The sequence below is a fragment of the Cystoisospora suis genome (assembly GCF_002600585.1).
Source record: "Cystoisospora suis strain Wien I chromosome Unknown contig_1461, whole genome shotgun sequence".
Lineage (NCBI taxonomy): Eukaryota > Apicomplexa > Conoidasida > Eucoccidiorida > Sarcocystidae > Cystoisospora > Cystoisospora suis.
Genome location: NW_027154261.1, coordinates 50,600 through 61,848, shown reverse-complemented (window position 1 = coordinate 61,848; position 11,249 = coordinate 50,600). Strand labels below are relative to the sequence as shown.

Sequence of the window (11,249 nt, the reverse complement as noted above, 5' to 3'; positions counted from 1 at the left end):
GACTAACATAGTGCCCGGTACCCATAGCCGACAGCGCCTAGGCGGCCGGGCGGCACATCATGGTCGGGAGATCGAGGGGCGTGATTATTTGGAAATAGTGTAAAGACACGCACGGAGAGCGCGAGCCTTTTCTTGTTTGTGTAAGGGCAGTTATCGTGCATCGGAGACTTCGTGGCGGATGCACGGTTTCTGCATGGTCATTTCGTGAACGAATAACGGGAGAAACAGAGGGGGTGATTAGGCCACCCCAACGTTGCAGAACCTTTGATTCCCAGTGTCGCCGCCCTTTGGGGAGGGCGACTTAGCTGTTGGTGCACGAACTCCGGTATAACGGTGAGACTCCAACAGTAGCAATTGGCCGACCTGATAGTTTGGTGTAGTCGACTGGATCGCTACACGGTGGGTCACACGGCACCTTCCTAACGGTACCTTTCCGTGTGACATCCCGGGTAAGCAGACAGCTGTGGTCCCGGAGATGCCTCTAGGGCGCAATTACCGTTTTGACTTTAGGAGTGCATCGCGAGGGCCTGACAGAACGAGGTTGCTGGCAATCCGCGTGATCTTGAATCTGTGGCGATCAGCGCCAGAGTTTACGGCTGTCCTCTCTTGGAGTCAGCCGCTGGGACCGCAGGAAAAGCAAGCCCAGCCTCGCTGAGTTCCATTAGTACTTCGTAGGTGTGTGCTCACTCAGTCCCCACCAGCGGGGTTGCCGGGAATGGAAAGGTGAAATGTCTATTTCATGTCGGTCGACTCTCCACGTCGCAGACCGCTGCACATGCCACGTGCTTGTACGAAGACATTGCTAGCGCAGAAACAGCTGTGGAGCGACGCGAACAAGACAAGACCTTTGGCGCAAGCTGGGCTCCTCCATCAGCTGCCTTGTCTCACTCTCGGGTTGTCGTTGTTTCTCTTAATCCGAAAAAAAAATTGTGTAGTTAGTGTAGGTTACTCGTAACATAATCTGCTTGCAACAATCGCTAACTATAAAGTTTCTCATGCTGGCATGCAAACCTCAGCCCTGGCTAGCTGCTTGCTCTTTCGACGCAACGCGCAGGACTGTCTTTTTCAATCCTGGGCCTGACCCTTATGAGAAGACTGACAATACGTTCAAGAAGCCTTCTTTTCTTTCGATTTTCGTATGAGAGATGGCATTCACACGCTTCGATTTTTCTGGATACTTTCCGTTCATCTTAGTGGACTGCAGTTCCCCCGGTTATAAATACGTGTTTCGGGGGGTATTGCTTCCGGAAAGGAGTCTACCTCTCTTGGGCACGCGTACTTTCCGATGACCCTGGGTCCATGTCTTCCAAACGCTCGTTTATCCACAGACCGCAGCTTTCTTGTGGGGACGTCGAGCCAGGCCAGGGTGACTTCCATGCGTCGATTTTCCTGAGGCAGTACCCGATTCTAGCGAGCAAACAAACCTACAAACTGTGCTTCTTCAGCTGCCCGCGTTTTCCAGTCTCCCCTGCAACGGTGTGCTCGTAATGGCATCTGATTTGGGCTGCGAAGTTTAACAGACCACGACCGCCTGCGTTCCTATCTGTGCCTGCATCAAGTCGCTTCACAGCTACCGTTGTTGATGGCCGTGTATGTCTCGACCCATCGCTGTTTCTCATGCTGCCCGTATACTGTTCACCCTGAAAATGTCCGGACAGGAATCTTTCTCCGTGAACCTCTGGCGCTGAGACCTTCCTCTCCATTTCGAATGTGACTCCTCGAAGGAAGGTCAAGACCTGTCCGAACTACTATGAAGGGATTACTAGTAGCGCCAAAGCCTTCTTCTCAGGGAAGAAGTCCTATGTGTTTTTCTCCAGCTCGTGCTTCTCACAATAACATAAAGAAAAACCGACGGAGGCAATCTTTTGGGCTGATTCTACACTGTGGCGTCTTTCCTGCCACGATTACCGCACGGCTGGATTCTTCGAAGTTCAGCTGGATTTCGTGCGGAACACGAGTCATCCTGTCATCCAGCACTTGTGGGGTTCTAACAGTATGTGACAAAGCAATCCATACAACGAGACGAATGAGTCGCTTTTCTTTTCTAACGGCTTTTCTCTTCTTTCTCTTAGTTCACCAGCTTCCCGCTCTTGCAGTTTCGACTCGGATTACTACCTCTCGCGTCAAGCACAGTCCGCAGCATCAAACAACATTTGATGTTGTCGCCTCCAGGGGTTTGAGTCCCACCTCTAGACGTCCTTCTCTGGAAACTCCTCGTTATGTTGATTCCCAGCAGGACCGGAACATAGAACTCTCCGGCACCTCCACCGTCGTCCCGGCCATGATACAGAATGTACATGAGAAAGAGGATGGCTCGCGAATACTCCGATCCGACGAAGAGTTGTCTAAGGGAGCCAGCGGGAGAGAACCGAACTCTAGAGATGTCTTCGCCTTTGTAGGACTAGGGGGAATCATCAGAACGAGGAAAAAGAAGCATCGTCTTTCGGAAATGACAGAAGATGAATTACGTTATGCTCCGACAACTGCTGAAGAATTCCGTGCGGCGTGGAGAAGAGAAGAACAGGTTTCTGAGGTCCCTTTTTGTAAAGACCTTGGCTTCGGTGGACTACATCCCGAAGAAGGCGCTGAAAAGTTAGTTAGCGTGTCTAATCCTTTCTGGTCATACCCTGACATAGACGTCCAGCTGCTTGTACGATACCGTAATGAAGCGATCGGTGTTCGCGTCCGCAAGCCAGACTTATACCATAGTTGACAGCCTCTGCCTCCATGACGGAAGCAAAGGCCCTGTTCCCGTATTGAAGAGATTCAGTACAACTCGCAGAGATATTTACTGTGTGTATGCATATATATACATCGGCATGACTGCTGGTGTCGGCCATATCGTTTCATGTTTTGGTGAGAAACGTGTGTAATGTAATGGTTTTTCCGGCAGAACACACCTTACATGGTATTTGAACGTATGTGGTTGTGGCGACCGATGCCCCCGAGGTGCACTTTGACGGTATATGTAAGCCACCATTCATAAGAGATAGATCTAGCCTAGGCAGTCTCTCTCTGCCTGTTTCCCTGTTATGTACACCTCTTGGTGCGCGCCGCTGGGCGGGACAGTCGTCCCTACACTTCCGTCACGGCGTACGCGGTGTGGGGAAAGCTGCGCCACCAATTCCCTTTCTTCCCCGAGTAGTCTCTCAACACACGCAGACGGATCAGCAAGCTTCAGGCAGGTACTTCGTGTAGCAGCTGAGTGCGTGCCTTTCTTCTCTTCACCTGCTTGTTTCTTTCTGACCCCTCGAAACTCGTACAACCGTCAAAATATTCCACACATGGTCCAAGAGCGCCGGGGGTAGGTACAACTGTCCCCTTCGGCTTGTCTCCTACATTAGGTGCCTGCATTAGCACTGCTTTTTCGACCCTCCGACTCTACCAGGAAGCTGCTTCGGGTCTCTTCTCCATTTGCCTTGCGACGCTGAGAGTTTCCGTTCTGGTGCCTCGACTCTTCCCTACCTGGAGAGCAGAAGAGACCGCTTAAATGTTCTCTTGAGGCTGTGTTCTTCTGTAGCTTCTGCTGGAGTCGGTGCGGGCGAGCTTGTGAAGGGTGGATGTTTTTAAGCCAAGACAGTAAGTGCTAGTATCCTAGCCTTGGGAGGGTACGTGTGCGGGCTGCGATGTACTCTCCTCATGGAAACGGTTTGAGAACCAATCCTTTCTTTCTCTTCTTTCTCATCTTTTTCTTTTCTTCTGTTATAGATAGATGGTAGTGCAGTGATATCAACATCAACATCGGATCGAAGAATATCAGTTTCACATGCTGGATGCCTTGATGGGGAGAAGCTCAAAACCAAGAGTGTTTTTTTTAGTCGAGCTAGGAGATTCCCGACACTGGAAACTCTGACAATACGATAGTGAAAGATAAACGCTCTAAGACTCCTAGAAACCCATCTAGGCTATTCGGAGTACCAGAATTATTCAGTACTTGGACGAGATCTTGTAGGAAATATTTATGCGGAGTGGAAGTAAGAATACTGATTCTCGACGAACGACGCTTATGTTTCCTTCAAGGAACTGTAAATGTTCGGCTCTCTTTTGAGTGAACGCCCCTAAGAAGATAACATAGCTCAGACACGTCCGGCTTCGTATTCGTTCGTCTCTATGACTGGCGCCACTCAGAAGAAACGCTTTGGTCTCCGGAACTCGGATAGAATTGGGGCTGCCGTCGCTCTGGAGACACTTGCTAGCAGAACTTGAGGTATTGCAGTCACGTAATTCACGATCACGAGTTGTGCTTTGGTGAACGGAGACCGTACACGGTTCGACGTACGTCCGTGAACCTGGTCTTTTTTTGGCAGCATGCAAGGTGTGTGCACAAGCGACTTCTAGGACAGAGCAGCCGAGGTGGAAATGTGAATTTTGCGGCTGTGATGTGTACAGGTAAACCCTCGTGGACACTTGTACCAGATGCGAGGCGGACAAAGCCCTGTCTGACACCGGCGAATAAATCACATAGGAACGTAAGTGTTCGTAATCTCCCCGAAAGAAAAGACGTGTGCTACTCTTCTGCTAGAATTAGTGGCCTGTTCTCTCTTAGAAAGAAAATGACGCGGACGACGTAGGAAGATGCAACTGTAGTTACCGAGTTTATTTTGGAGCGGCCGCTTGTACGTCCTGCGGGACACATCCTCTTGCCTCCGTTCCTAAGCGCGAAAGAATGCGCAAACGTTTCTACTACAGGAGGGAGTTCCGAAGAGAGAATGCCGGTGATTTTCCCTGTCTTTCTGCAATATATGTATGCATCTCGAAATGGTCTCTTACTTCTGGTGTCGACCACATTCTGCTTCAGATAAATTAAGCTTTGTGTTCACTCCTACGTGCGTTCTTCAGATTCTGTGCAAAGCTATCAAGAAGCCAACATCAGCCGACTATGTGGAGGCAGTGCGACATGAAATGGATATTGTCTCTGCAGATCAGATTCCTCCTGTCTCTTTCGAAGGCGGGGGCTTCCCGGCTCAGCCGGCTATGATGCCTATGATGATGGGAGGTGGAGAAGGCAGAGAAATGCATATTCTTCCTTATACCGGAGTGGGTGCGGGACCCTATGGGGTGGGAGGTCCTTATGGTGCCGCAGGCGGACTCTATGGTGCTCCAGCTATACACCTTATGGCAGCGGTACTTACGTGCTGGCCGGTTGTGTTCCTGAATATTCTTATGTAAATTTTTTTTCGAGCTGTCCCACGTGAAGAATAGTAGGGCGAGACACGATAACTCGGCTTGGTGCTGCTGATAATCCTGCGCGAGGGATAACTCTCTGTCGCAAGACAGGGACTGTGTAAAAGGCCAGGGTATTGGGGTCACAGCTGGGGCTTTCCAACCTCAGCGGATGGCGGCATCTGAAAAGCTCGTACGTAGTTTCAGTTCACGTGTTTGGCTGACGCTGTCTTCGATCGTTCGGGAAAACAAAAGAGTACCGCTGGGCATTAAATCGGACGTACAGGTAGAGTTTGTCTGAGTAGTAGTAAAAGGTTACTTTCCCTCTCGACACTGCGCTTGCCCCCAAAACCTCCAGAAACCATCTACACGGTTGTGCCTTGTTCTGGCCATCCGTCTATGATGCGAGATTGAGCCTCTCTGGGTCGCCTGCACGTGTCTTCAAATAAACGAAGGAAACATAAACACATTCTTGCGCCGAAGGATCCCGGGCTACTCCGGGGATGGACTTACTGCGGATCAAACACTTCTTGTGCATTGGGCTCAGTTCCCGTCTGCTTTTTTAGAGACCCCCCAAGGAGACGACGAGGGAGGCTCCAAACCAGTGACTCCTTCGGTGCAAAGAGAAAACATTGTTCAGCGCGTCTGTCATGTCCTCGAGTTCGCCTCTCCCACCCCAATGAAGCTAATCGGATTCCTGAAGTTAAGAGGGAGGAGTGGCCACGAGATAGCGCTGTCAGAAGGCTCGTCCCTCTTTATTCCTGGTCTTTTTTTGACATCCACCAGGAGAAACTTTTTTATAGAGCGTGTGTCGCTGTGCGTCTTACGCTGTTCCGTTCGATGAAGGGTGTGCCGCACAAACACCTGTGTGAGAACTCGCCTCCGGTGATCTCACGACGTGGCTACGGGTCGTGTTCGTGTACAGTAGCCGACAAACCAAGAGATGTATAATGCTCGATGGAAAAAAAAAAATGTCGTGTTCCTACAAGAAGTCGGTGAACCCCGTATGCAGCTGCCTTCAAAGGATCCACGATACCCTTACCGCCAGTCTTTCTTCCGTGGTCTTTGAAACGTCAAGTGAAGTATACCCACTCTGACGAGGCTATACACAACCAGCAGCATCGTGATACTCAACACGCGCGCCACTGACACATACCTGACCAAAGATCTTCGGTTACTCGAAATTCTTTTCGACTTAAACAAATGCAGTAGTGTTGCCATACACCCACGTAGCAACAGTGTCCAGAGGATGCACGGATATAGTGTTTCCCGGGGACATTGGCGAAGAGCCTGTAGGGGGATCCGAGAGAAAACGTCTACAGAGGAAAACGAAAAACGATCACACCGTCGGCTCCTCCAGGGTTGTTTCCTGTCCACTGCGAGATCTACTACTGTAACAAGCAGTAAACAGCGAGTACATACCCAGCAGAAAAGAGGGTCCGTATTGCTTACAGTCAAACTAAAGAAAGGCAACTAGCCGGGTTACTCAGAGCCGTCGGACATGTAAGGCAGCACACCGTGCTTGGGAAGCGGGATGCTAGTTAGCGCCTCACCGCTCTTTCACCTCGGTCTCCGTGATGTATGTAAGCAGCTTCTCCCTCCACGGTCCCCCCACGTATCGCGACCTATGTAGAGTTACAGTGACGTCGAGCGGCTACGGCTGGATAATCTCCTTGCTTCTCAGCCGTTCTTTAGAGGCCAGAAAAAGAAATCTATGAATAGAAGCGATGTCAAACATGGCAGCTATTTCTTCTTTTCGAGCTCGAAAGTTTCATCTTTCCGTGGATACCTTTTCGAATAGCATATCACTGACAAGATGCTTTCCTTTTGGTTTCCCGGCAATCCACTTAGCCATGCGTAGAGCGCCGGAAGCAAAGACATCCCGGGTTTCAGCATGATGGCTCAGAGTAATCCTCTCAAAGTCGCTTGCATATATTACACTATGCTCTCCTACAACGTTTCCAAGCCGCAAAGCATGAACTCCAATTTCTCCTTTCTGCCTTTTAGCATTCCGACCCTCCCTGCCGTGAGCTAAAATCAATTTCTTTTCCTCTTTTTCTTCTGTCTCATCACACTCCAGACGTCGCTTGCTCGTTCCCCTCCCTGTGGCAGCACCAATAGAATCGAGTAGAGCAACCGCCGTGCCACTAGGGGCGTCAACCTTTCGGTTGTGGTGAGCTTCGACCAGCTCAATATCGAAGTCCTCTCCTAAGCTTGCCGCCGCCTGAAAAATAAAAAAGGGAAGGACCACAAGCCCAATGGTACCGCCAACACACAGACCCAAGAGGAAGACGTTGGTCTGATGTGCCGAGACGTCACTCAGACTAAGGTGGTAGATTAGATAGAGGAGTATTTTTTTCGCCGTGAACGAGTGTACGCATATATAGCTACGTATCGGTTCGCGAGGAGAAATAAGAGAGTTGAGGATGCCTACAGGGCACATCGGCGGTGTGCCTTTCCCCCGGTCTTCTTTCTGCATGCTTGAAACCTGTCACACAACCGCGACAGCCGGCAACGTTGTCGATGAAAGAACGGTCGCCATGGCTAGCTTTTTCGGTCACCGAGAGGCCTCCCGTGGACCAGCTGCGCCCTCAGATTCGTCCATATAACCGCTTGGTTTCAATCAGAAGTAAAGTTGCCTGATTCTTACCTCACCCACCAATCGCACAAGGAGGTTCACTCCAAGAGAGAAGTTTGCTGCCACACAAAGAGGAATCTCTTTAGCGACGTCATCCAGAAGCTGGAGTTGAGCCTCAGTGAAGCCTGTTGTTCCTACCACCAGCGCGACACCGTGACGTACACATGATGGGGCGAGCGACATAGTGCCTGGAAAGGAAAAAAACTGAAGGGAGGTGGTACTTTGAAGAAGAGTGCAGAATGAAGTGAGCGGCTCGCACGCATATATACAGCAGGGGCATCCAAGATCGTAAGCTCAATACACTCCTCAAAACAATCACAAGAAAGAACACTTCATCGTGGGAAGGACATTCTGGGGCAAGTAACAGCGAGGAGTGTAAGATGTTGCAGCTTCACCTAGGTGTACGCCGTCTTCAGACGTCCACCGAAGACACACACCCAGCAACGCAAGATGAATCGATGCATCTTTCCGAACTGCTACGACTCCTGATGAATTCTTGACTGTCTGCGTTCAGCTAGATCTCCCAAGGAAAAAGTCTCGCCCAAAAGTCAGCCGTCCACATCATACTGCGACCCTCCGAGAGCTGCTACGCTAGACTGCGACAACCCGGTTTCTATCTTAGATTATCCCTTGAACAACTGGGATGACAAGGATAGCTGCGCTGATATACGTCGGTTTTTGCCAGCAGTTAGGTGGTGACGGCAAGGTAGAAGGACAAGGAATACCTGGGCCAACACCTCGCTCGTCCAAGAGGCATGTTTCGGCATTGCTTACTTGCAGTGTACCACACGCGGAGTAGCTAGAGGATTGCCGGACGATGGTCAGTCGTCTTCAGCAATGTTATCAGCGAATGATATGAAAAATATAGACACGGACGGGCAGTCACACGAGACTTCGATAGCTGTGGTGCATCAATCTTAGTCCCAGCTCACCGAGTTCCCACATCTGGGGAAAAAAAGCATGGCAAAACGAAGCGAGACAGACGCCTGCTTATCACGGTTCCTTGACAACCGGGCCCGACCCGCTATTGCCTGGTCCCTTACAAGGTCGCGCACGAGAGTTCAGTTTGAGCTCAGTAGATCAAGTGTGGAGTAAGCCTACCATCAGGCTTGCTGAAGTCGATAATGACATCAGGCTTCTGTCCGCTCTTTTCTATAAGTTCGTCAAGTGAAGAATATATACGTGCGTTCCTTCCTGTTGACGCCTCAACACTATCTAGCCCGGTCGTGCAGGATGCGTTACGCGCAAGTTGGGGGTAGAGACACGCCATTGTTTGTGGGCCCTCTCCTGAGTTGCCCTGAGTAGACCGGAGGCCTCCGAGAAGAACAAACTGTGGGTCTTGTGATGACAAGACCACCAAGCGATCTCCCATTCGCCCGCTGCAGCCGGCAATGGCGAGCCGGACAGGAGGACTTCCGCCGTGAGTACAGGCCATTTTCCTATACGGTAGATACCACTAAAAACGCATCCAGAACACAGGGAAGGCAAAAAAATGTGAAAGGGAAACCGGAACAACGTCAGCCCGCGGCACGCGCAACAACCTCCGAATCATGAGAAGCTGGCGCCGATGTGTAGAAGCGATGTGGGCCCCGAGGGAGATTTGGCAGACGCAGAGAGGGTCACTCCTGCTTGGCCGCTCGGTTTTTTGAGGTGGGACGTAACCCTGTGGCTCAAGCTTCGCAATGACCCGATTACAGTTCAGGCTACCGAAGACGCGAAGAAAATACCCTTCTTGGGCGAGCTCGATCCTGGGGCTCGTCCCTGCATGCAGCCAACCGGCAATCGCCAAGACTCGGGCGAGACGGGCAGGGGCGGCGGGGGGCGGAGGCCATCCCGGCAAATACTTCACTATCGCACGTGGGCGTATGAGAATGACAAAGAAAAGCCGGTGATACTGGTGACATTTAGAGCGTAACTCCTTAGGTGGTGGACTGATGTACACGGGTCTTGGAGCAGCTAATGCCCGTAGCTGGCACGGAACCAAATTTACTCTGTCCTCTGCCGTTACAGAACGTTTGCAAGCCTCTGAAAGTGTCTGACCGTGAATGCAAGCACGGGTTCTCGAGGGCCTGGGTGGGTGCTCGTCTAAGTTTGAAGGGAATGAAAGATTTCCTTGCAAGCAAATTACTAGGACAGGTCAAAAGATTCAACAGCTACGAGCGCACAGTCATTTCTTGAAGGTTTTCAGTTACCCCCCAAGCCCGTCTCCGTCTCTCGAGAGTTGGCGGTGCGGTTGTCTGCTGGCAGGATGCAAGAAGGGTCTCGCGGGCGACTAGAAGGCCCGCAACCGGCTCACTTGAAGAAGATGCAGCGGTTGCGGGCCTGCTAGTCCACTTGGCCCAGGGTGAACCTGTGTGGCTGCCCTGCGGTTCGGTAAGGCCCTACTTCCGCGGAACACACTCGGTACCCGTGCAGGTATCTCTACAGACGCCACTCCCTGGGGTACACGCGTGTACGAATTTCCGTAAGAATCAGGTGGCATGCCCCTAGCACTACAAACATGGTGGGTCGCGAAAGCCCTCCGTGATCTAATTCCTTTGAGGTGTGACCCGAGGATTTGCAGAAACCCACCTGCCGAACGGCGCTGGAACGTTCCTCGGCTGTCGGATAATAGCTCACGGACTGCGGAGCGGCTGCAGCTCACGCAGGAACACCAGACACACGGAGGCAACTCGGCCGCTTGGCTCTTTGGGAGAAATCCTGTAGAGAGCGAACAAATCGACTTCGGAGCGAGGACTCTCTGTCCTCGACACCCAGCGTAGTGCGGAGATCTGGTACTTCCCAGAAAGAAAAGGCATCCAAGGGACTGGTCTTCTTCTGGATAGGCAGCCCGGTGTGATTGCTTGTCAGCAGGCCGGTTCTGTGTAGTTTGCCAGGTCACAATATTGGACGTACTGATACATGGGGCGAATTCGGCAGTGCGCCGATGCGATGGACCCTCCGTCCCCAAGTGAACTGAGATCCACGCCCGAATTCTTGCTCCTAGCTCCCTCCAGAGGGCCCGTCTCGGCTAAATCAGGAGCGAACTCGAGGAGAGTGATGACTCCCGAACCCGGAGCCTTGACGTCTTCTTTTGGAGTGGGCTGGTTGGCTTTGTCTCAGGTCCCTTTTTCTTCTTGAGGAGGTTTGTCGTGAGCAGAGCAGGGGGGTGACGCAGAAGGCATCTTGGATCGTTACTTCATCATTCTCGTCGCTTCAGTAGTCCTTCCGCATCCTCCAAGCCGAACAAGATTCCTTGGGCCTTCTTGCCTCTGCACTGAAGAAGGGGGAAAAAAGGGTGACGATGTAAAGGGAGAGCAAGCTTCAGGGAGACATGTATAGTTGTCATGGCTTAAAATCGAGAGAGACTGCGAGTAGGTTTACAGAGGGAAAGTGGTAGGCGTTCACGGGAATATGTAACCCCTTTCCCCGGTCCCACCCACTACTTCTTCGCAGTGGCGCATCTTCT

The 11,249-nt window shown here is 51.4% G+C and overlaps 2 protein-coding genes across 2 annotated transcripts; one reads left to right on the top strand and one right to left on the bottom strand.

Annotated features, from left to right (window-relative positions):
• The first annotated feature begins 828 nt into the window (after positions 1-828).
• Positions 829-6,029, top strand: CSUI_003338 (uncharacterized protein). Its single transcript, XM_068063536.1, has 4 exons — positions 829-2,592; positions 3,521-3,579; positions 4,390-4,469; positions 4,840-6,029. Exons 1-4 carry the CDS (start codon positions 1,751-1,753, stop codon positions 5,167-5,169), a joined length of 1,311 nt encoding a protein of 436 aa, XP_067924493.1. The 5' UTR covers positions 829-1,750; the 3' UTR covers positions 5,170-6,029.
• Positions 5,783-9,529, bottom strand: CSUI_003337 (dihydrodipicolinate reductase). Its single transcript, XM_068063535.1, has 4 exons — positions 8,903-9,529; positions 7,814-7,989; positions 6,616-7,387; positions 5,783-5,860 (listed from the first exon to the last, which is right to left on the bottom strand). Exons 1-3 carry the CDS (start codon positions 9,234-9,236, stop codon positions 6,935-6,937), a joined length of 963 nt encoding a protein of 320 aa, XP_067924492.1. The 5' UTR covers positions 9,237-9,529; the 3' UTR covers positions 5,783-5,860; positions 6,616-6,934.
• Positions 9,530-11,249: the final 1,720 nt, after the last annotated feature.